At 49.8% G+C, this 25,057-nt stretch overlaps 3 protein-coding genes across 9 annotated transcripts in view; all 3 read right to left on the bottom strand.

Moving 5' to 3' along the window:
* Positions 1-66: 66 nt before the first annotated feature.
* DDN (dendrin) lies at positions 67-2,595 on the bottom strand (the record flags this gene model as incomplete). The annotated part of the gene is made up of 2 exons (XM_080939110.1): positions 67-1,984; positions 2,387-2,595. The coding sequence occupies 2 exons, from the start codon at positions 2,593-2,595 to the stop codon at positions 67-69; spliced, it is 2,127 nt and encodes a 708-aa protein (XP_080795236.1).
* A 5,090-nt stretch (positions 2,596-7,685) lies between these two features.
* On the bottom strand, positions 7,686-21,664 carry PRKAG1 (protein kinase AMP-activated non-catalytic subunit gamma 1). Of its 2 annotated transcripts, XM_080939129.1 has the most exons (12): positions 21,602-21,658; positions 16,098-16,143; positions 10,594-10,703; positions 10,356-10,437; positions 10,204-10,262; positions 10,022-10,067; positions 9,869-9,923; positions 9,377-9,503; positions 9,055-9,220; positions 8,872-8,909; positions 8,479-8,625; positions 7,686-8,361 (listed from the first exon to the last, which is right to left on the bottom strand). In XM_080939129.1, exons 1-12 carry the CDS (start codon positions 21,608-21,610, stop codon positions 8,254-8,256), a joined length of 993 nt encoding a protein of 330 aa, XP_080795255.1. In that variant the 5' UTR covers positions 21,611-21,658; the 3' UTR covers positions 7,686-8,253. The 2 variants fall into 2 exon arrangements, with proteins under 2 accessions (XP_080795255.1, XP_080795256.1); XM_080939130.1 differs by lacking the exon at positions 10,594-10,703 and having other exon boundaries at positions 21,602-21,664.
* Positions 21,665-21,849: 185 nt separating this feature from the next.
* Positions 21,850-25,057, bottom strand: part of KMT2D (lysine methyltransferase 2D) — a 38,947-nt gene continuing 35,739 nt past the window's right edge. For all 6 annotated transcript variants that reach the window (XM_080939087.1, XM_080939091.1, XM_080939092.1 and 3 more), the window contains 3 exons: positions 24,974-25,047; positions 24,779-24,887; positions 21,850-24,695 (listed from right to left, as the gene is read on the bottom strand). In XM_080939087.1, coding sequence (XP_080795213.1) covers positions 24,603-24,695; positions 24,779-24,887; positions 24,974-25,047 — 276 coding nt within the window. In that variant the 3' untranslated portion in view covers positions 21,850-24,602. The remainder of the gene's footprint in view (positions 24,696-24,778; positions 24,888-24,973; positions 25,048-25,057) is intronic.

The raw sequence follows: 25,057 nt of genomic DNA, 5'->3' as shown, positions 1-25,057 counted from the left end.
GGAAAGGAGCGCGGTTTGCCCAAGGATGGATGGGCTGAGCGACACAAGAACAGAGAGGAACATCGCTCACTCTCTCTCTCTATTTCCCTGTGGCGTTTTCCTGGTGTCCTCTCGGAGGAGGCCCTCCTCCGTTTGGCTGATGACACCTAGAATCTCCCGGACACTGTCACTCAGCTCCGCTGTCTTCCCGCCTTCCCTTGGCCCGCTGTTCCCAACCGCAGGCAGGGTCCTCTCATTCCGCCAGGAGGCGCCTGGGGCGTCTGTGTCGCTTCCATCAGAGGAGCCACTATGGACGCTGAGATCCTCTGCTTCGTCTGAGTCCGAATCTGGGGCGGTGTGGCGGCGGATTCGGGACACGGCTTCCCGCAACGCCCCGGCGTAGGGCCCTGGAGTCCGCGCCCAGCCCCCGCCCGCGCGCCGCGGGACGCCAGCTGCTTCTGAGCCCTTCACGTTGCCCGCGCATCCCGGAGCCGCTGGGCCTAAGGTCGGGTGATCTGGGCTACCTGGCTGCGTGGGTGCATCTCGCGGGTTCACTTCGCCGACAGGGACCCCCAAACCGCTGGAGGAGCGCTCCTCCAGTGAAGAAACCCCCTGCTGTCTGCCCTCAGCCTCGCACTCGCGACCCTCGCTTGGTTGGTTTAAGACTCCACTGCTCAACAGTCGCTTTTGGCAAACTGAAGGGTTGGCAGCGGCCCCCTTACCCTCCTCCTCTTGGCAGGGCTTGGGTTGCCTGAGGCTGTCGCTCACAATGCCTGACTCACCAGGGGGCGCGAGCTGCACCTGCTGGGTTCGAGGGGTCGGAAGGTACTGGGACTTTATCACCACGCATGTGGCGTCAATGACAAAGATACCTTCTCTACCAGCGGGACCTCGGGAACTGCGGGGTAGGGTGTGGGCACGGCGGGTCACCTTCCAAACTTCCAGGGTCTCATGTTCTGTCTCCTCTCTTCGACCCAGAAACTCTTTCCACCCGGTGCCTCCAGGAGCCCAGGGTCTGGGAAGGGTCTGGCTATGCCTAACTGGAGGCTTTTTAGGGGAGGAAAGCCAACACGTGGGAAGCCAGATCTGCTCACTTCCTTCTTTCCCTTTCCTTGACCCCCTGAGGGGCTGCCTGGACCTGGGAACAGGACGTGGTGGGCTGCTGATTCTGGACCCAGAGAGGACTGCCTCGGTGCCTGGGCTGCCAATAGTTTTGGCTTGGGAATGACCATTGCCACCGCTGTTCAGGCCAGCAGTAGCTAGGCCTGAGATTTTCTCTATGGTCCCTTTGCAAGACTCGGGCCTAGCTCTGGCTGCTGCACAACCTGGAGCTCCCCCTAAGAGTCCCCGTCCCTGTCTGAGACCCCAAGCCCCTAGAACATCCCGGTAGATTCGAGGATCCAGCCTCTTCTTCGTGCGCCCTCCCTCTGTCCTGGTGGCAGCTGGGGCTGATGAGGTGGGCGCCCGGGAGAGCTCCGGGCCTCGCTTAGTCCCCAGGGTCCTGTGGGGACCTTCATAAGAAGGTGGAGCCACATAGGGTGGCGGCCGGTCCCAGCGGCGTCTTGGGGCCGTGCCTGCAGAGCCTCTCAGCAGCAGGTGAGCCTCGTAGCTAGGGGGCCCTGGCCTCCTGCCTCCCCAAGGCCCCGCCCATGCAACCCCAGGGTCACCCTGCGGGAGCGCGGATGGTCGGGGCGCTCGCCCCACCTGCCCGAAGCGCTCTGGTCTGGAGAAAACTGGAAACCCTGTAGGTTGGGCCGCCCGAAGGGCGTTCCGGAGCTCTGGGCGGGGCTGACCTAGGGGACTCCGTCGGGCCCCGCCAGCTTTGCGCCTTTTTCTCTCGGTCTCCTTGGCCTCCCGCTCCTGCGACGCCGCCTTTCTTTTCTCTTGTTCCCGGGCTCGGACCTCGGCGGGGGGCCCTGCCCGCCAGTTGGTCGCCTCCTGCAGCACCCTGGAGGCCCAGGGTCGGCGGGGTGGCGGCTCAGGGGATCCCGGGCGCAGCCTACACCTGGGACAATGAGCAGGAACCCAGGTGAGCAGTTTGCGGGGACAGGGAGCCGAGGTCCAGGGAGCTGGGAGCACTGGAGACCACTTGGGGCAGCCATGTGGGAGGGTTCGCGTGAGTGTCTGAGCGAGTGCACGTGCGTATATGTTAGGGCTGAAGTCGAAATGAGACTCCTCGCCATCTCTCCATGCACACTTTAGCAGCGACTGCCCCATCTCACCGCCTGCCACTAGCACTCCTGTCCCCCTAAACAGCGCTCAATGATTCAGGCCCCAGTCCTCGACGAGTGGGGGAGGGAGGCGCGGGAAAGAGAAAGGGCCAGCAGCATTCGCTGGAACCAGTGGGGAGGTCTGGACCCTACTTCCCGCCCCACCACTTGCTGCCCCTCACCCCCCCTTCACTCACGTGCGGTTCTGGGGCCCACGGGCCCAGTAGCTGGCCTGGATGTCCATGGACTGTCGAGAAGGAGCGCGACGGCTATAATGACAGGAAATAGTCTTCACTTCAATCACCAACAGCTTGGACTTCTGCACCCAGAGGCAGCTGCCGGACTCCTCATCCTGGAGCTCCCGGGGGCTGTCGGGCCCCTCGGAGAATAACGGGCCATCCAGCATCCTGCCCCACCCCACCCCGGCCCCCCACCCTCCCACCCGCCCCGTGAGCCCCCTCCCAACCCAGGGAGCCGGCGCCCACTGCAGAGCGGCAGGCCCAGGGACTGGCAACTATATATACCCGGGCACACGTGTGTGCCTGTCTGTGTGTGTGTGAGTGTGCGAGCGCGCGAGCGCGCGCGCATGTGACACGCCGCCGTGGACCGCTCCGCACTGCTTCCTCCCCCATGTGCACGGCCGCCCCCTGGGGCCTGGGATTGGACGCCCCTTCCCACTCACTGCTCAGGTCCCCCAAGCCTAATGGGACCCGTGAGTGGGCAGGGAGAGACGTCTGGTTCTTGCCAAGCTTATGGTGCCCTCTCCTCCAGCCCCCATTTCTTCATCCTTCCCGAAGTTTTAACCCTTTGCTTTCCTGCTTGTCAGGTTGCCTGACCACCAGAGCTCTATCCCCGCCCGCCCGCGCGCCTGCCTGGACTCCTTTCTTTGCGGGGAGTGGTGAGAGCATAACTCAGGGTCTCTGCCTGCCACTCGCTGCTGGTTTCCGTGGGATTGGGGTGCAAGAGAGGCTGGCCCACAGCTGGGGGGAGCGGGCTATTTTTAGTGTCAGTGGCATTCGGGTGCAGCTGAGATGAGTAACCAGTTCCTAAGCAGTGCAAAGAAGAGAAGCCGCTTTCAGGAAGCTTTTGTGCGACTCTGGGGGACAGCTGCTCCCCCAAGATCTCAGAAAGGGGTGCCTGTAGTCCTCAGCTTTCTCTGCTGAGGCACAACTCAGTCTGTCCTGGCCACCAAACAGCAGGACGACTCCTACTCTCCTACTCTAGCAGAGCCTTCCATGAGCAGCAGGCTAGCTCCCCTAACCCAGAAGCCAGGATTCTAGGGTTACACAGTTCTGTGCCCACACAGCTCTACCAAGCCTTATGTGGGGTGCAGATAGAGTGCTTATATACACTTGTACCCTAACAGAGGGGGATGGACTAGTGTGCTCCTGTGGCACAGCCAAATCCCCTAGCAACAGAAAAGATAAAAGTGGCCTCTGTTCCTAGTTCCTAGGTTGGGGCTTCCACCCACGACTGCCACCATGCTTAGTTCACTGGACTGCCCTGGTGTGCAGCTCACCTTTCGGATGCACCCTATTGTGGGGGGAGGGGGTGCTTCTTGCATCCTTCCCCCATCCTGTACCAGGTGTCCCCTGATTCACCATGGTAATGTTAGTGGCAGCACAGCCCACGCCAACCCTTCCATGCAGAGACTTAGCAACCATGCCTGGCAACCGTAGCAGCAGCTCGGTGGAGGGGAGGGAGCAGGGATCGTGATGAGAGGGTAGCCATGGCTCCTGAGGAAGAAGGGACCATTTTGCTGCTCCTGAGACTTTAAGAACAGAAGCTTGTGAGCTTCCAAATTGTAACCCTCGTCTTCTTCAGCTGCTTCCTCGGGCTGAAACTTGTTGGGGTTCTTAGGGGGGGGCGGTGAATCAGAGGCAAAAAGATCCCAGTTGGTTTTTCATAAAAGTCCATGGAACATTTGGATACAGAGCCTTCTTTTTAAGAGAACAGGGACCAAGAGTTGTTATCCGGGCACACTCACTGAGAAGCAGCAAAGTAGAACCTGAGCTGTTCTGCCGCCCCTGCCCCCAGACCCCGCCCCCGCCCCCAGACCCCATTCCCCGTACCTACCAGCTGCCCTGAGGATGGCTGGCAGACTTTCCACCAGGTCTCAACAGAGTCCCACAGCTTTTAAAGCCTTGCCTCCTCCCTGGACAAATCCTCCTTGATGAAGGAATGTGACACAAGGAGACATTTGTCCTTTCTGCCCCTTCCACACACGCTCACACACAAACATGCTCTAATTATAATCATTTAGAGGCCTCCCTCCCCCAAGCTTGGGAATGTGCTGAGAGCAAAGATGTGGATGCAGGAGCTCAAGCATTGAAAGCTGACCTCTAACAAGTGCCTGGTGTGTTCTCCGCCTTCCATCAGAAAGGAATAGTGTGGCTCATGTTCCTCTGAAGGCATAGGCAAAAAAAAAAAAAGGGGGGGGGGAGCCAGGGATTACTCAGAACCTGGCTTGGATGCTAACTGTCCTATCAGCTGTGGTAGAAGGGAACAGAACTTGGAGGTCCTCAGTCACTCTCAGCACAGATGATGGGTCTGGTGAGCTGACTCCAGCTCTGCTCTTCCACCATAATGTACTCTCTAACGTGAGGAAAGGCAAGGGAATTGTGGGTTCAAACAGTACACACCCCACCCCCAGCAATATCCAAACAATTCAACCTTCCCTCAGTAATGCTGATGATGTTAGCATCTGCCTGTCTTAGCTAGGGTTTTACAGTTGTGAAGAGACACCATGACCAAGGCAACTCTTATAAGGACAACATGTAATTGGAGCTGGCTTACAGGTTCAGAGGTTCAGCCCATTATCATGAAGGCAGGAACATGGCAGCATCCAGGCAGGCATGGTGCAGGAGTATCTGAGAGTTCTACATCTTCACCTGAAGGCTGCTAAAAAAATACTGACTTCCAAGCAGCTAGGAGGGTCTCGAAGCCCACATCCACAGTGACACACCAATGCCAACAAGGCCACACCTCCTAATAGTGCCGCTCCCTGGGCCAAGCATGTTCATACCATGGAACTGCCTAAAGACCCTAACAGGTTTCTACTTTCCAGAGAACTGACATGTTAGAGGCATTTGCACAGGCCTTAGCTAACTATGGAGAATGACTACAGGAAATAAGGTGGGGACAATCAGCAGAGGTTACAGAGGACAGAAGTCTAGTGTGGAGGTAGAAAGGCTTAAAACCGGGAACCAGACAGCTTACGTTTAAATGCTCGTTTTTCTCTATTTTATTTTGGTTTTTCTGTGTAGCTCAGGTTATTCTGTAACTTGTTCTGTAGACCAGCATGGCCTCGAACTCAAGAGATCCACCTGCCTCTGCCTCCAGAGTGCTGGGATTCTAGGTGTGTGCCACCTGGCTTTATTTTTATTTTTATTTTTTAATAGACATGATTTCACTGTGTAGTTCCTAGAACTTGCTATGTATGTAGACTAGGCTAGCTTCAAACTCAAGAGCTCTGTCTGCCTTTACCTCCCAAATTCTGGGACTAAAGGCATATATATATTCCATGCTTGTCTAGCAGTTTTGCCTTCAAACATTTTATTCATGTGTATGCATGATGTTGTATGTGTGTGGGTGGGGGCACATGCCATGCTGCACGCACAGAGGTCAGAGGACAACTTTTGGAGTCTGTTTTCTCTTTCCACCTTTAAATGGGATCTGGGAACTAAACTCAGCTCACTGAGCTTTTGCAGCAAGCGACTTTACCAGTTACTTTGCTTTTCACTAGCAGTGTGGCTCTGGGCCACACACACCGAGTCTCTGTGCTTTGGTTAAAAAAAAAAATTCTCTTTAAAACTGGAAAAGGTGCTGTGGAAATGGCTCAGTTGGTAAAATACATGTCTTGAAAGCTTGAGGAATTGGGTCCAATTCTCAGAACCGACATAAAAAAACCACATGTGCTTTTTTAATCCCAAGGATCTTAGGGGCCTGCTGGCCAACCTCATCTATGTGGTGAAACCCCCAGGGGTCCCTCCTGTGAGGACCACTGCCTGAGGTTGTCTTCCAACTTACACTTGTGTGCACACACATCCATCCTCACACTGGAGTGCCTAGAACACTGTTTTAAATGTGGTGGGGGCTGGGGTTGAGGGGGATGGCCTAGCAGTGAAGAACACTGGTTGCTTTGCCAAAGGACATGGGTTCGGTTCTTCACTCACATGACAGATGGTAACAGTCGGAGCTCCAGGCCTAGATACCCAACATATCCATGGGCTCCAGGCACACACACAGTACAGACATGTGCAGACAAAACATCTGAACATAGTTAAAAACAAACGACACTTAGGGTCTTGGAAAGTGGTCCAGATATCAGGAGTGTGCACTGTTCTCTCAGAGGACCCTAGCTCAATCCGGGCAGTCAGGTGGCTCGCACACGCCTGTAACTCCTGCTTCAGATCTGGTGCCTCTGGCCTTCTTGGGCAACTACACTCACATGCACACACGTGTGAAATTAAACTTTAAAAACATTCATATGCTGAGTGTGGCGGGTTATTAATCCCAGCACTCACGGGAAAGAGCCAGAGTGATCTCCGTTTGAGATTAGCCTGGTCCACAGTGAGCTTCAGCCAGAGTTCCAGACTAGACTCTGCCTCTTGTTGTACAGTCAGGCAGTTGTGCTGCACAGGCCTTTAATCCCAACACTTCGGAGGCAGAGGCAGGGAGATCTCTGAGTCCAAGGCCAGCCTGGTCTACAGAGCAAGTTCCAAGACAGCCAGGGTGACACAGAAGAGCCCTGTCTTAAAAAGGAGAAAAAAAAAACAAAAAAACAAAAAAAAAAAAAAAACAAAATCTTGTCTCAAACAAGGCAAAAATGGAGTACTGTTTGTTACCCCAAGGTTTGTCCTCTAGCTCCCATATGCCTATGCACACACACAGGAACATACACATGCGTGTGTGCTCACACACACACAAACACACATATACACAAATATCTTTTAATTTAATTTTTTATGATAAAGTCTGACCTTAGATGAGCACACAACTAAAATCCCAGTACTTAGGAAGTTGAGGCAGGAGGATTGCTGCAAATCTGAGGCCAGCTTGATCTACATAGGATACAGAGTCTCATTTCAAAAAAAAAAAAAAAAAAAAAACAGGGCTGGAGAGATGGCTCAGCGGTTAAGAGCACTGACTGCTCTTCCAGAGGTCCTGAGTTCAATTCCCAGCAACCACATGGTGGCTCACAACCATCTGTAATGGGATCTGATGCCCTCTTCTGGTGTGTCTGAAGACAGCTACAGTGTACTCATACACATAAAATAAATCTTTTTTAAAAAATCATAAATTCTCCCCAAAGATGACACTTAGATTCCCATTCATCTTGGTTAAAGGATGCACGGCGTGTGTAGGTAACGCACTGAGAATACCGGTGCTTCTATGTGTGTATGATTACAGCTTTATTAATGAGTTGAAGCAACTTTCTGAGGTAGGAAGGTTGTCGAAATAGTGTCTATCAAATGCAGAAATCAAACACTGCGATACCATGATAAAACCTTGTCATTTAATTAGATTCACCACAAAAAGCATTAATCTTGGCTACCTACCCACCGCCCTCCTCCACATAACCATCTGCCTTCGTCTGCACAGCACAGGAACCCGGACGCGCCTCCTGAGACTCATGGGAAGGACTGACAGCAAACGGGTCCAGCCCCCTCCACATAAGTGAAGCAAGATGAATAAAAATACCAAGGCTTCTGCAGAGTGGTTTACCTTAGGTGGACTGAGGGCAGAGACTGAGGTGGGGTGTGGTGGGGTCTAGGGATCTCTTAGAGATCAGAATCTGCCTGAGGAGCACAAAGCCCATGGCTTACCCAGAAGGGGGCTACGTCAAGGGACTGGGGCTGGCTAGGCTGACAATTTTCTTAAATGTGACGTGATGGCAAGGGAAGCTAACAGTCCTCCTTTCTCCTTCTCTAGTTCTACACGTTGGGCGTGGAACTCCTGAGGGAAGACTCAGTTCTCCCAGGATTCCATCTGATTCCCAGCGCTGCCAGCAGGCAGGCAGTGAGGGGCCATCTCCCCAGGCACCGCCTGCTCCTCCCCAGGCTCAGGGCTTCTTCTCTCCACCTGTGAGCACCAGAGCCTGTAAGATGTCAGACAGCGACACAATGCCCTTGACCACGTCATGTTCATCCACCACCACCAGACGGTGAACCTGGCACAGGGGAACAATCCGTGGTGTGAGTACCAGCTTCAGACAGGGTAACTGCCTCAGTCCCTGCTCTCTCAGGGCCACTCCCCACGGGTTGCTTGAGGGTGGCCGGCTCCCTACCTCTGCTTCCACCAGCCTATTGATGATGGCTTCCAGAGTCTCATGCAGGTAGCACTTGAGAACACCCTCAAAGTAGTGTGACCGATGCTGTAGGGCTTTTGTCACAGACACATCTAGGTTGTTGTAAGTCTTCTCCGCTGCCAAATTCTGGAAGGGGGAAGGGGGACGGGCTTTGAAAGGGAGTCAGTTCCCGAACCCTGGACCAACCCAACCCCACTAGAGGGATTGAGGGCACTCCTTAGCTCTGCTCACAGCCACAATCAGTTCTGTCAGCTTGCTCAGGTAGGATTCAAAGCCAAGAGGAGCCCAAGGCAGAGGAGACCCCTTCTGCTCCCTCTCCACATCCAACACCTCTCCCCTTCCCTACCTCCCAGCCCCTCCACTGCCACTCACGATCACATCAAACTTGGAGTAGATGTCCACCACACGCCCTAGGGAGACAGAGGCAGGGCAGTATAAACAAAACAGAATGTGGTAGCCAAAGGTCTCAGGTCCCATGGGGTCACCTTTTAGGCTGGGCTGAGGGGGAGAGTGACCTGACCCGGGCAGCCTCCCTCCTCTTGCCCCATCGCTCACCTTTCTCATCTACCACAGGCAAGGCGGAGACTCGGTGCTGCACGAAGATGCCCAGAGCCACGTAGACAGGCGTGGTGGTGCGGACCATGGCAATGTTGGCATAGGTGCCAATCTGGAGCTCTTCCAGAGACTTAGACATGAATTCCGGCTTGGGGAACTCTGCGATCTGAGGAGAGAGTCATCAGCTTTCAGGAGCTTTCCTGGTAGAGTCCAATCCTCAGCACCAAAGCCGCTGACCTGTCAGCTTGACTTTTGAGGCCCCCAAACTGCTGTGCATACGTCTCCTCAGCGCACGAGACAGGTGATGGGCTGATATACTTACAAACAGCTTGAGGAACTTGAGGATCCGCTTGTGAGTAAGGATGTACAGGGTGTTCCCTGACTCCGGATCAATGACTGGAAGCCTGTGGATCTTATTTCGAATCAATGAAGACACAGCATCAAACAAGCTGTGAGAAAATACATCACAGTAAGGTTCCATGGGGCGAAAGCCATGCTGCACGGCCCCTTAGAGTGTGTTTATAGACAGAAAGAAACTCATGGTCAGTGCTCAAACAGACTTAAAGTGCTGTGTGCCTGACTGGCTGTGGTGACACAGGTGATGTACTTGTAATGCCTGCAGTAGGACAAACAAGAGTTGTAGTTCAAGACAGAATGAACTCTACAGTAAGCTGAGGCCAGACTTGCCTATCTGTGAGACTGTTTTTCTCAAACAAACACATGGTAGCGTGCACCAGGAAGAGTCTTTCTTCTCTCATATCCCTGTCCTCTGGGTGGTCGGGTGTTCAGGGATAAACATAGAGCCAGAACTCACCTGGCATTTGGAGAAATGCAGACAAGTGGCTTAAAGGAGTCCTGCAGGTAGACCTCTGAAGAGAACAGGGGTAGTTCACAAACACTGCCACAGAAGTGTTTCCCAGAACACCCTCCATCCCTCATCTGCCCCGGCCTGTCCCTCTGCCCATACCTCTCCAAGTCTCTATCTTGTGCTCCTCCAGTTCATAGATCTGCACCTAGAAGCAGAAGTAACTGATCTGAGACTCACGGTCCTCTCACTAACTCAAGCTTTGCTTGGAGGGGAAAAGCCAGACACAGTGAATGAACCCAAGGCAGGCCTGTGGTTTTGGTTTGGAGACTTGGGTTCCTTACCAGGGCTGACTTATAGTACCGGTGCAGAATATTGATGAAGTCAGTGATGGTCAGCATGCCTAGAAGCCAAGACAAGAGCCCTCAGCACTGCCCAAAGCTTTTCTCCCTGACCAGCAAAAGATGCCAATAACTGTATTCCAGAAACTTCTTACCCACAAAACTCTGCTTCTTACTGTCCCACAAAGGAGCAGCACGAACACCGTTAGTCACCAGGGCAAAGAAGGCTTTCTTTACCTATAGCCAAGAGAGTAATAGCCTAAGGGAAATCCACACAAGGCACGGCTGCAAGGAAGGAGGGGGTGGGTGTGTGGGGAAGTGTGGTGTGTGATGACAGGCTTTGGAGCAGCTCATCCACGGACCGCAGAAGAGGGAAGGGCTCTCTCTACCCACCTGCAGCGAAGTGTCAAATACAACCAACTTGGAGCTTGTGGGAATCAGGTCATAGCAGCGATGAGACTTCATGAAGGAAGTATATACACTATTGTTCGATTCCGGGGCCTCTGCACAGGGTGGAAAAGTTGGTGCATTTCTTTTATGTAAGAGCTCACCATCAGAGGAGACAGAAACCAAACGCAGCTTTTAGTTTCTCAGTTATTTTTGCTTTTAAAGATTTATTTTATGTATGTGAGGACGTTGTCACTGTCTTCAGACACAGGAGAAGAGAACATCAGATCCCATTACAGATGGTTGTGAGCCACCATGTGGTTGAATTGAACTCAGGACCTCTGGAAGAGCTCTTAACCACTGAGCCATCTCTCCAGCCCTGTTTTCTCAATTCTTAAAGAAATTTTTGTTTTGTTGTTACTGCTTACTATCTTTTTCATTAGAGTATTTCTTCTTGTTTAGCATATTTTCATTTGCTTTTTTCCCAAGGAAGATGAAATTTCAAGCATCTTTAGATTTGTTCAAGACTTGCAGGTGGAAAACTCATGGTCCAGGCGAGGCCATTTCTAGCAATACTAAGTGTTCAGTCAACTTGGCCAGAGCACTGAGATCCACCCTGAGAGTCAGAATCCCAAAGGCTGAGCCTGGCCGGGTTTGCCTCCATTCTTCTGGATTTACAAATTTTGGTGTAAGGGGTTAAAGAAAAAAAAAAAAAGGACTTGTTTTTTTTGGGGGGGGTTGTTTGCTTTTTGTGAATGGGCGTTTTACTTGCATGCCTGTGCACACAGTGCACCTGGTGCGTGCTGAGACCCTGGGAATTACCGACAGCTGTGAGCTGCCATGCCTGCCATGTGGGTGCTGGGAGTTGGCAGGCACGATCTTCTGGAGGAAAAGTCAGTGTTCTTATGCTGAGCCAACTCTCTAGCCCCTTCACTTACCTGAGAGAGAATCCTTGTTAGCTAGCCTGGCCTCAAGCTGTGGTAATCTTACTGCCTTCATTTTCCAAGTGTTGGGATTGCAGGCATGCAATACCATGCCCGACAGTCTGTTTTTATCTGCCTGAACTGGGGAGGTAACAACATTCCAGATGCCTGATGCACTTCACTGCATACTGTAAAATACTGCATCATTTAACCCCCACACCCCTTTTCCCCATTTTTCAAGACAGGTGTCTCTGTGCAGCCCTGGTTGGTCTGGAACTCTCTATGGAGACCAGGCTGGGCTGAGATTAAAGGTGTCTACCACCCTGCGTTCACCCTGAATTCTTACTGCTCTACTAAGTATTATCTTCATGTTTTAAATGAGGAAACACGCAGACCAATGAAATGAACTGTTCAAGGTCAGATCATTGAGTTCATGTGAGCCCCAAATAAACCTATACAATCCTCCCAGCACCCCGCTGACTGGAAACAACAGCAACAGTGACAGTGTCTGGCTGGCTGTGGCGGCGCATGTCTTCGGTCCCAGCACTCAGGAGGCAGAGGCAGGTCAGTCTCTGAGTCTGAGGCCAGCCTGGTCTACAGAGCCAGTCCTGGGACAGAGCTACACCGAGACACCTGTCTCAAAATCACAAACAAAATATGATTTCTAACAACCCTCCCCCTCTTTCTCTTGGTGCTAAGAAGCAAACCTAGGGCTTTGTAATGCTGGGCACACACTGAACTACTGACCTGTATATTCCTAGCCTGTGATGTTTGCTCAGGAAGCCCAGACCCATTTTGGACTCCCTAGTGATGGGATTATGGGCAAACACCAGCACACATGGCTCCTATCAGGTTCCTCAAACTCATATATCACCTACGAAAACCTTGTCCTGACCCTCCTGCTTCCATCTCCCACAGGTATGTAATAACACACCCACCCAGCAGAGGGACCTTAACAGTGCTTTTTTCTTCTTTTCCTAACATTTTTACATTTTTATTTATTTATTGTGCATGGATGTTTTACCTGCATGTAAGTCTCAGTATCACAAGCATGCCTGGTGCCCTCAGAGGCCAAAAAAGAGTATCCGATCCCCTGGGACTGGAGTTATATTGATGGTCATGAGCCACCATGAAAGACTTTCTTTAGATGTCTACTAATCCTTGGTTTACAACAGGATTTGGGGCCTGAGGTAGTGGTTCAGTGATGAAGGGTTCACCTCAAGTGTCAGAGGCTGTATGAAAGCCTGGTCAAGTCCTAGGCCAGACAGAGGACCCCAGGTCAGGCTGGCCAACTAGACAGTCTAACTATTGAGCCCTAGGTTTAGGGAGACCGTGGTTCAGTCAATACAGCAGAGGGAGACAGCCTGAGGAAGACCTGTCATCAAGTCCAGGCCCCACGTGCTAGCACACGCGTCTCTGGCACTCACACACAGGAAGAAATGGAATTCAAGTCTATTTTTGATCCTTTGATCTAGAACATGTCTTCAATGCGGACACTTGAACGCTACCTGGATCTCTAGATATGTAACAAGTCTTGTGCCTGTGAGCCACCGCAGGAACATCCAACACTTGTGTCTTAGCTTTTCCCATCAAGGAGAGTCTAATGATCCTTTAATTCTGAGCCTGGAAGACTGGAGTCTTTTCTGCTAGTATTTTGGAAGCTGAATTTGGGAGATGGATAGGAGGGCTGTCATTTAATTATCCCCACATGTTTCGCAGCTCCCAAAACCATTTCTGATTGTTGTGCATTTTGCACTTAAAAAAGAGTCCTCTAGGATGGTTGTGAATAACAAACTCAGCTCACCAGGCTTACACAGCAAACATCTTTATCTGCTGAGACATCTCAGCAGCCCAGGTTTTAACTTTTATTACTTTTATTTTATGTTTGTGGGTGTTTTGTCTGAGTCTATGTCGGCCTATTATGTGCATGCAGTGCCTGTAGAGGCCAAGAGAGGGCATCGGATTCCCTGGAAATAGGGCTCACACAAAGACAGTTGGCAGCTGCCAGAAGGGTTCTAGGAATGGAACCCAGAGCCTCTAGGAGAGCAGCCGGTGCTCTCAAGGGGTGAACCATCTCTGAGACCCTTGTTTCGCTTTCAAAGAAGGGCTGACGGTGGATGGAGGCACTGAATCCAGCACGCTAACTGGAAGACTTGCATGGCTTTCAAACATGGAAACACAATTCATAGACACCAAGATGTAGTTTTAGGTATCAGAGGAAGATATACTACACTGAGTTAGATGCTATCATGTTAAGCCAGAAGCCCACACATATAATGAATCTGGATTTCCCAGTTTTAAAAATAATTTAAATCAGTTTCCAAATTTAAAAACTCTACAAATTTACATAAAAATCCAAATTCTCAGTTTCTTTACAAAAATGAGATCTGGCAAAAATAGGTCTTAACTGAGCAGATATAGATAGTAACCGTCTCCTCAGAAGGGGACTTATACGTCGTTACGCTATCCTGGTGACCCCACCTCATCCATAAGGATCTACATAAACAGGTTGAGTTTCTGCCACCTGTCTTGGAGCTCCCACGGACATACTCAGAAACATGCAACAGGCGTGGATATCATGCGCAGTATCCAATTATAAAAAGTCATCTGGATAATACAACATATGATGACACTGATTGTTTTTATTTGTTTGTTCTTCAAGACAGGGTGTGGTGGCTTGAGTAAGAATGGCTCTGGAAGGTTCGAATTTCAGGGCTTAAGGGAGTGCATTATATTAATGTACTACTGTTGGAGGGAGTATGTTGCTGGAGGTGGGCTTCAGGGTTTAAAATGCTCAAGCCAGCCCTCCCCTTCCTCCTCCACTTGGTCATCAGAGTGTAGACCTCTCAGCTCCTTCTCCTTGTGATTTATAAGAATTGGCAAGGTCATGGTGCCTCTTCACAGCAGTAGAAGCCCTGGCTAAGACACAGGGTTTCTCTGTAGCCCTGGCTGTCCTGGAACTCAGAGATCCACACCCCCTGCCTCTGCCTCCCAAGTGCTGGTTCTAAAGGCATGTGCCACCATGATTGTTGCTAGACCACTAAAACAGAATGGCTTACATTTCTTGTCAAAAACTCATACAAGTCTTAACAATATGTCCTGGGAATTTTTAGATACTAGAGTACTTTGTGTGTGTGTGGTAGTTTACAACTGCCTGCCTATTAACTCTAGTCTCAAGGGATCCAAAATCCTCTCTGGCCTCCAGAGACTAGGCACAGATGTGGTATACATGCAGACAAAATGCCAACATACACAAATAAACAAAATGTTTTTTAAATTTACAAGGGGATTCTGCGTAGGAAACGGTTCGTTTGGCTTACATATCAGGAATCACTGTCTGCTGAGGAAAACCAAGGCAGAAACTCAAAAAAAAAAAAAAAAAAAAAAAAAAAAAAAAAAAAGGCAAAGAGGAGGGAACCTATTTGCCATGGAAGCATGCTGCTTACTGGCTTGTTCACCCTGCTTCCTTATACAACCTGAGACCACCAGCCCAAGGGAGGCACCACCCACAAGAAAATGACGACGCTCGACAGTCTTGCTGACAGCCAGATCTTATAGAGGCGTTTTCTCATTTGATGTTCCCTCCTCTCAGGTGACTCTAACTTGTGTCAAGCTGACACAAAAGTAGAAGGCACTGCGACAAATCAAATTTAAGCTAAGCCTGGCCTGTTGTACTGGAGACAAAAATAAAACGAATCCTTAAGACACCTGGAAGGCTCAGTGTAGGAGGTCGGCAGTCTGAATAATAAGAATCACAGAACTGAAAACTGTCAACACCGAGGATGCAAACTCGGGCAGGCAGGTGGGTTTGGAGGCAGCAGGAGGTGCCAGCTATCTACTGTTGCTCTCCACCTGTTCCTCACAGGCAGGGTCTCTCCCTGAAGCTGGAGTTCACATTTTCTCTGCAGCCAGCAGGCCTTCTGTCTTTGTTCCCTCCAAGTTTGGGATGTAGGAGGTGTGGGACACCTGGCTTGTCATTGGGTTATGGGATCCGATTTCCGGTCCTCACAACTGCACAGGAAGTGCTTAAAACCCTGAAACACCTCTAGAAATTTCTACTCAGTCCCTATTTTAATCTTTTCAGAAAAAGTAAGTCTCTTTTTTAAACATAAATTTATTTATTACGTATACAGTGTTCTGGCTGCATATTCACCTGAACGTCAGAAGATGGCGCCAGATCCCATTACAGATAGTTGTAAGCCACCATGTGGTTACAGGGAATTGAAATGAGGACCACTGGAAGAGCAGTCAGTGCTCTCAACCTCTGAGCCATCTCTCCAGACCCAAAATGCATGTCTTAGTACAATAAAGATGATATGTCTCAAGAAGGATGAAGGAGCTTCTGGGCAAAATCCTTTCTCAGACAGGCAGCAAACTGATTCCTTCATTCATTTGTGGACTGCAGTATGAATCTAAGGCTCAAGTGTGCTCGGCAGGCAAGTGCGCTCTACCTTTGAACTACATCCCCAGAAATCCTGCCTCTGTCCCTAGGAGAACCCCAAGGGACTCGTAAGTGCCGCTGAGGACAAGGTCAGGCTGTGGCTTTCACCTGTTTCCTTTGCTCACATGATTTCATGGTAAACATACCTTGAAGGTGTTCATTCTCTAGAGCTGGGGAGCTCTCGGCAGCAACCTGGAAGACAAGAGAAGCAGAGTTACCTCAACTGAGACTCCATCCTAGTGCCACATTAGGAAAAGGCTACTTGGAAGGCTTAAGTGGGAACAGCATCATGAATTTGAAGCCAGGCCAGCCTGGCCTATATATTATAAGCAAAACTCCATCTCAAAAAGAGAAAGGAAGGAAGGAAGGAAGGAGGGAAGGAAGGAAGGAAGGAAGGAAGGAAGGAAGGAAGGATAGAAGGAAACAAAAGCTGGTATGGCTTAGGGTGATAGAGTAGTGGCAGGTGAACTAATGATTTCCTTTAAAAAGCACTGCAAGACTTCAACAAATATTAGTTCAGTTGAGGATGGCATCACCCATCACTTGGGGGTGGGGAGAGGACCAGGTTTGAAACAAGCCTTGGCTACACAACAGCTTTGAGGTTAGTCCGGGCTACACGAGCCCGTCTCAACATTCCCTCGAAAGAAGAAAGGAAAAATATTATCTCTTTTAGTTTTTTTGTTTGTTTGTCTGTTTGTTTGGTTTTAACAACCCTGAGGTAAACATCATTAGCAGTAGACAAATGAGGCTCGAGAGTCAGTAAGTAACCTGCCCAGGCTCACAGGGCTGCTAAAAGGTGGGGTAGGTAGGAACCTGAACACTGGTCTGTCTGTGCTCCAAGCTATTTAAGCTATTTCAGCATGTAGACTATGCTGGTCTTAAGTTCCTCTTGCCTTGTCATACCTGGTGTCAGGGTCGCAGGTGTGCGTTACAATGAAACCAAAACGCCAAGTCTAAGTCTAAAGCAGTCGGGCAGAGCATGCCTGCAATTTCAGCGCTATGGAGGCAGACAGAGAGGTCACAAGTGTGAGGCCAGCCTGGTCTACATAGGCTAGCCAGGGCTACAACAGGAAAACTGTCTCAAAAACCCTAAAGCAAAACCAGAGTTAAGACAAAAATATCTGAGCTTAAGGTTGGTGCCAAAAAGTTCTACTTTCGTTTTAATAAAGCTTAATAAATAAAACGAGAGCACAGAGTATTGCACACTCTGACCTCTCCAGGAAGGCAGAAGCAGATTACAAACTGAGGCAAGCCTCAAACCCACACAAATACCCTAGGTAACACAGCTTTCTCCAAATACTCACAAACATAGCTGTGGCACCAGAGTCATGGTCAGAGACCTTAGTCCTGTGAGAGGGGTGTGTCTGCGGAGGTCCAGGCAGGATACTATCCCACGCAAACAAACAAAACTGGAATGATAAACCATCTGCTACTGGGTCCTGTAGTTCTCTCAGCACCCGGAGAAAGTCTGAGATTAAGGAGATCTTACGCAGACAAGCTTTCACAGAGCTCTCTCAAATGGGACATTCGGAATCTGTACTGCTATCTAGGAACCAAGGGATCGTCCAAGTGTCTATGGTCATCCACACTTTGGCTCTGTCTGCTCTGGGGAATGTGCCCTACATGCACTTAGACATTATTCATTACAACCTGTGTAGAGACGTGAAGTAAACAGCCTGCGGTTGAACCTGAAGAGATGACTGAGAAACAGGACCCAGAGGCAAGACAGCCCTAAATCTACTTCGAGGACACTGGATGGACAACTAATTCTCTCTCTTCTCTAGGCTTGATAAGACGATCAGCCTGCCCTGGCATGTTTGGGAAGATTATGGAATGACAACAACCTCACTGTTTAGAGGTAGAGTCTCTTCCACACCAACGGCAGCTCTCATGCTCCACACAAAGGCACAGAAGCAGCTACTGAAAGCGATGGCGCCTGTCTCATAACACACAGGACATGGCTACAGCTCACTTCACATTGTCTTTGGAAACAGATTATAAATTCCCAGAAGCCTTCGACTACCCTTACGCTTTGTATTTGGCGTGTGTACGATGGGGTATTGTACATAATTTACAGTTTTAAAAAACTCTCTAGTAACGGTGTAAATGGATATGAACTAAGACCGGGATGAGAGCTGAAGGAGATGCCTAGCTAGATACAGATATTGAAGTATCGGTCACAGTGCTAGCTTCTTTTCTGTTGCTGTGGTAAAACACCCTGAAAAAAAAAAGCAATTTGCAGGATGGAGAGATGGTTAAGAGCACTGACTGCTCTTCCAGAGGTCCTGAGTTCAATTCCCAGCACCCACATGGTGGCTCACAACCATATGTAATGAGATCTGATGCCCTCTTCTGGTGTGTCAGAAGACAGCTACAGTGAGGGCAATTCTAGGATACAGCCCATTGCTATGGGGAGTCACAGCAGCAGGAACTTCAGGCAGCTGGCTGAATCATACTCAGTCAAGAGCAGAAAGGAATGAATGGACACACTCTCATTTGCTTACTTGCTGTGCCATTTCATTTCTCCACTCCTACACAACTTTAGTCTACTTAGAGGATGGTGCTGCTCACAGTGGGCTTTCTTCCCACAGCAGTTACTAAGACAATACTCCACAGACATGAGATAACCCCTCATTGAAACTTTCTTTCCAGGTGATTCCAGGTTGTATCAAGTTGACAAAGCTAACAGTCAGACACAATTAAACAACCAAACCACCACAAAAACAATTAAAGGCGACTTTATCCTTCCTGTCTGCTTCTCCACAAGTGGGAGAATTATGGCCACACCTCCTCTTCCTTTAATAAGACATGACTGAGGACTCTGGGTGGTGCTGTACAATTGCATTCCCAGTGCTCAGGAGGCACAGTTAGAAGGATTAGGAATTTAAGACCAACTTCAGCTACAGAGTGAATTCAAGATTAGTCTGTGCTACATAACACCCTGACTCAAAATAAGAAAACACCAGTAACAAACTATCTTAGGAAACCAAAAGCACATTGCTGTACTACACACGTGTAAAGTGTTATCATAAGGATGGAGGCTAGAATCTGACACTAAAACTGCTTTCCGGACTCCTGATCTACACTGCCAGTTTTGTCCCAACAACACGTTACAAAGGCTACCGATAATACTTTATTATATATGAGCACACTGTAGCTGTTCTCAGACGCACCAGAAGAGGGCATCAGATCCCATTACAGATGGTTGTGAGCCACCATGTGGTTGCTGGGAATTAAACTCAGGACCTCTGAAGAGCAGCCAGTGCTCTAACCGCTGGTCCGTCTCTCTAGCCCAATAATACTTTAATACAGAATATCTGTCCTTCGATCCTGTTCTTAGCCTGTGACCCTTTTCTTTCTTTTTCCCCCCTCAGTACAACTCTGCCATCTTTCCAGTGTCTGGGACTGTTGTCCTGCTTTCTTTTATATGTAAGACTGCTTCTCAAGGTTATAAATGCCCCAAACCATCTCCATTTGTTTTGTCAGCCCTGACTTGGGCTCTACTTCTTCCTCTGTGCCTCCTATAAGCTTTTCTGAACATTCATCTAATGTGCTGGAGTGCTGAACCTACATCCTTGGGCACGCAAGGAAGAGTCCTCCACTAAGCCACGCCCCCGTTCCCCAGCATTCTCTGTCCACACCTATCACTTCCTTGCTTTATACTTTGATCAGGTTCTCTAGCTGAAGTAGCTCATTTGGAGAAACCTTCATATTCAACCACATTAAAAAAAATAAAAATAAAAATAAAAAATAACTTCCCCAGGCTTGCGAGATGGTTCATCAAATAAAGAGCTTACCCCAGAAGCTGGATGACCTGTGTTTGATCCCCAAACCCACATTAGCGCAAAAAGAGAAAAGCAATTCCAAAAAATTATCCTTTGCCTCCACACATTTGTTTCATGGTACCTATGCACTTTCTCCCACCCCATCTATCTATCTTTCATCTATCTATCATCTATCACCTATCTATCATCTATATATCTATCATCTATCTATTCCTATTTATATCTATCTTTCTTACCCCACCCCCACACTTCAAAATAAAAAATAAACAAACAAAACAAAACTTACTTTCTGAAGTGGTCTAGTCTATTTACAGAAAGCTGTTAAGGATATTCTCAAAAGCACATTGCCAGCCTTGCTCATAAGCCTCCAACCAGTCCCTTTACTACAAAAGCCCAAGCTGGGAGTGTTGGCTCATTCCCACACTGATGCAGAAGACCTGACTGTGTGTTTATGCTCTCTCAAGTGCGCTTGTATTAAACAATATTTCCACCTTGGTCTTAGCCAACTTTCTTACACCATGACCAAAATCCAGTTTCACCACCATCAAGCCATTGGGCCTGTACTCTCCTACACTCTGTAAAATGGGCTTCTAGGCTCACTGTAATTTCTCCTTCCTTTACTTTCAGGTCTCTGTATGGTGAGGATGGCACTTACCACCGTCTACCTTAACCAACAGCCTTCCCTACTTCTCATCTCCATCCCTGTGCGATCAGTATATAGAAAGCAAAGGGCTAAACTTGGAAATGTACAGAAAAGTTGCTTTTAAACTATATGCTCACTTTATCATTTATACTTATAAGGTAAACAATACTTTTACAAGGTAAAAATATAAGTGTTGTTTTAAATTTAATATAATCAGACTACTTCTGCTGAAAACGAGTTCTCTGTAGAAAATGAAATCCTTGCTTGGATACCACTTTACAACTGTTATCTTTTCTTCTTTTAAAGTTACACTATTCCTCTGCAGACAAAGGTTCAGGGGTGGGGGTAGGGGAGGATTACTCCCCAGGACAAGAAACTGACTCAAAGAAAATGAGAGGGGGAAAAAAAATCCTAAGAAGAGTGAACCTGCAAGAATTTCACGTGGTTATACAAGGGGGGAAGACAAATCCCAAGCTGCTCACAGTAGATACTGGTTAAAAAAAAACTATGGAGCAGGAAGTCAATGGGAGGTCCTTAGGAGTAGCAGAGAAAGGCTCCAGTGAATGAGATAGGGCAAACAAGTAGCAGATAACCTACAGCATCCGTGAGAGCTGACGGGGATTTGCCACCACCGGTCAACGTAGCTCGTAGCTCGCCAGAAACGAGCTGTCAACACGCATGCATAGCGTCACTGATCAGGACACGACCTAAACTCGTGCAAGGGACACAGTGGCCTCCTGGATTCCTTCCTTCATGGAAAACTCAATTCTCGGACTTATTAAAGAATGGAACCTTGCTGGATGCAGTATATTCTTTCAGATGTCCACGCCAAGAATTGCTTAAGCAGTTGCACAAACGGAGTCCTGGAGCGGTCTGTAAGCCGAGCCTCGCTCACCTAAAAAGCGTGTTCACAACTCCCTCCCCACCCCGACCCCCGCTCTCATGCAAACTTCTTAAAGGACTTGAGGCACCACTCATAAGCAGGAGGGCCAAGATCATCCTGTTGTTTGTGGGCTCCAAGCTCACAGTCCGCTCCCTGTCTCGCAGGGTACCAAGGACCCCAGGCGGGCACGGGTGTGGCCCAGACCTAGGAGAGACGCCCACCGAAACAGAGGAGGGGAGTCCGGGACTCCAGCGCCAAGCCGGGCCCGGCCCTCCCCGGCTCCTAGCGGGGGGTCTCCGGCTCCACAGCGCCCCCCCACCGCCCTCCTGCGCCACTCACCGACTCCATTGCTAGCGCCCGCCAGTTCCTCAGCTTGGAAAGCTCCCTCGCAGTAGACCCCGCCCCACATCCGGTGCCGCGCGCCACTTCCGCCTACGTCATGCCACAGCCCCAGGGCGGAAGGCGGGGAACCCACCCTTCCGGCAGTGGCTGAGCCTGGTTTGGATCACCTTCCTCCCCCAGCTCTCCAGGGCCTTAAGATCTGGCTAACGGCGAGGGTCATGGGACAGAGGCGCTTGTATTTAAAATGTTCTTTTTTTTATTTATCGTTTAAAAACAAACTTTGAAGAAGCAAAATCCAAAACTTGCCCTTTGCCTCTCGCAACATAAATTATGTACATTTCAGAATGATCGCTGATACAAAACATGCCAAGGACAGGGGCGCTGGGGGTGGAGGAAGAGAGAGCGCGCTTTAAAAAAGGGAACCATTTCATCCGTTGTTACGAAGGACCAACCTTGCTGTACAGGATACACACAACACAAAATAAAGTTCTTCACGGGATTCACACTTGTCAGAGATTTATTTTTTTAAAAAGGGGGAGGGTCCTGGAGGTGAGGGTATAAGGTAAAAGGGAGAAACTGAAAATTGAGTATGTGCAAGTGTAAACCAACCCAAAATACAAACACAGGGGGCAGGGTTGGGGGTGGGATTCGGATGCAATTATACAGGCGGGGTACTTTAAAAAAACAAAAACAAAAAAAAAACAACAACAACCAAAATTCCAACCTTGTAGCGTGGGTCTGAGTTATAGTTTATATAAAAATTAAAAACTGTATAAGGTTTCTTTCTTCACTAAATTCTACAGGACTATCGGATACCTAGCATATGCTTACAAAGTCTGCCCCTTCTCCTTTCCCAGTCCTAGGGCCCAAGCCCCAACCAGAGCCCCACTCACAGGAGACAATCTCCCCCAACCCAATACCTAGACCTTTCAGCTCTGTAGCTTTGGGGACAACAAGCCTAGTTTTCCCACTGTCTGATCTAGTTACAATGGTTTCTGTGGGAGTGTGTGGGGGAGTTGTTATTCGCATAAACATTTGCATCTTGAAACAGTTGAGGAAGCAGCTCTTAAAAAAAAAAAAAAAAAAAAAAAAAAAAAAGAGGCCAGAAAAAAAAAAAAAAAAGAAAAAAAAAATCTCCCTACCCCCATCAATCCACAATCCCCCAAATTTAAAACAAAACCCTAAAATCACAACAGCAACCGCTCTCCCCTCCAGCAGGCCTGCCCATTTGCCACCATCCAGCCCATCTCTACAATCCAGATAATCTGATTCTTGAAAATATTAATTACAAAATGCCCTTTGCCCACAGCCCCTCAGAGAGAACTGCATATAAGCTCCATCTCATCCCTCAGCTCCCCACCAGAGAGGGGTCTGAGGTCTCACAGGAAGGAGAAAGGAAGATAAGGGTACCCATCACCCTCTGGCTCCCCCTGGGGCCAGCTTACTTTGTGCGTTATAACATAGTCCAACTATACAACCCCAGGTAAGAATCACCCAGCTTCTCTCTATACCCCCACCTTACAGCAGTCACAGCCAGGGGGTGGGGAGGGGGGGGAGAGGAAAGGGCGGTAGGTTGGGTAGTGGAGGGGCCCCCCCACAAGGGGAGCTCCATGTGTCCGCCCCACACCCCCCTACCATTTATAAACTGGTTTTGTAAAAAGAAAATAGATATATTTATATAGAATATATAAAGCACAAAAATTAGTAGTTTTACATTTGCTCTCCCCGGGGGTAGGGGGAGAGGGGAGGGTTCTCACCTCCGGCCGGCTCCCCCATGCCCCACAAGACTATGTACAATCCCATGTATAAATAGATAAATACCCCCCACCCTCCCCGCGCTGACACTAAGCTCCCCACCCCCACATCACCACCCATTCCCACCAGACCAGCAGCAGTTTGGTGACTGAGGGCAAGTGCGAGCTCTGGACCACACTCTGCCTCGACGGGTGTGGGCACGCCACCCAGGGAGAGCCCTCACCCTACCCCCATACCCCACCAGGGGTTGGAGGGCAGACGGGCTCAGGATGAGGCTGGGAAAACAGGAGAGCGAGATCCTGGTCCTAGGTTTAGCACACCCCTCCTGCCTCCATGTCCAGATGGAGAAGGAAGTCATAGAGCAACTAGGGACCAGTCACCCCCAATCTTCATCACCATTTGCCTCAGCCGCCATCCCACGCCCATAATTAAAAACAAAGATGGATTTTTGTTGTTGTTATTGTTGTTGTTGTCCTTCTCCTACCCCCCTTCCACCCACTAGAAGAGGGCAGTGAGGTGGGGGAGAGAGTCGGGGCAGTAGGGGGCTCGGAGAGGGTCTCACATTTCAAAACAGCAAAAAATCCAACACTTAAATGAGGTAGGTGTGGGTGCGGGGTCTCCTTGCCCGGCTTGCCCTCCTGGGCATCTGGGTGCCTCTTTCCCGTCATGTTGCATTTGTCAGAGTGGAAAACAAGGAAACACAACCCAGAGAGACAGAAACACAGAGGAAAAGAGGGAGACAGAGACAGAGAAAGAGGAAGGGGATGGGGGTGAGGGTAGGGGCAGGACCCGGCAGGCAGGGCCAGGTGTGGGACCCGGCCTTTGGGATTGTCAAGCTTAGTCAAGTCTCTTTGCAGCCTTGAGTTGGGCCAGAGAGGTCAGTTGAGGCAGCAGGGCTGTGAGGCCCGGTTGCACATCCCTCCCTGTTCCCTGACACTTCTGGGTAGTCCCGGCCCATATCCCCCTCAAACCTGAGATGCCCAGTGGCTGCTTCTGTCTGTCCCCTCCTGGAACCGGGGGCAGATGCCAGCCTAAGGGCCGGTGGCAGGGAAGAAGGTTGTCCCTGGTGCCCAGGGTAGGCTTGGCCTAGGGTCCTCCGCCCCAGCCTCCTGCTCCAGGGGCTCCGGTCAGCCGGCAGCCCTAGCCCTGGGTCCTGGCTCTGGCTGCTACCTCTGTTCCCCCTCATCCCTTTCAGGGAAGAGGCGGGAGTGGGGACTCCCCTGCCTGTTAGCCTCAAAGCTTCTTAGTTCATCCACTTCCTACAGTTCCAGGCTCCACAGTGACAGGGGATCTTGTGCTGATCGTCCTCAAAATCAAACTGATAGTCATAGGTCAGCTGGAAAGAAAAGAGGGCCAGAGTCAAGGCGAGCCTGGTGAGAATGCGGGCAAGGGGGCCATGGGACACAGGACTCCTCTTACCTCCTCTCCTTTGGGGATTCGCCGGCTGGAGATGATAATAATTTTGTCCTCCTTGTCAAATGTTACAACCTCTGCTACACAGTTAGGGGCACAGGAGTGGTTAATGTACCTGAATAGCAGGAGAGAGTCCGTGTCAAAGATAACAGGTGATACCCACAACATGGCCGCCAGAGACACTTAAACACTTCCTCTCACCTGGCAGGGCCTCCAGTCAGCGTGGCGTCGATCACATGTTCATTGTTAATCCGAAACATGTAAATACCTCGATTCTAGAAAGGC

The sequence above is a fragment of the Micromys minutus genome, assembly GCF_963924665.1.
Source record: "Micromys minutus genome assembly, chromosome: 27".
NCBI lineage: Eukaryota > Metazoa > Chordata > Mammalia > Rodentia > Muridae > Micromys > Micromys minutus.
This window is presented reverse-complemented; position numbering and strand designations above follow the sequence as displayed.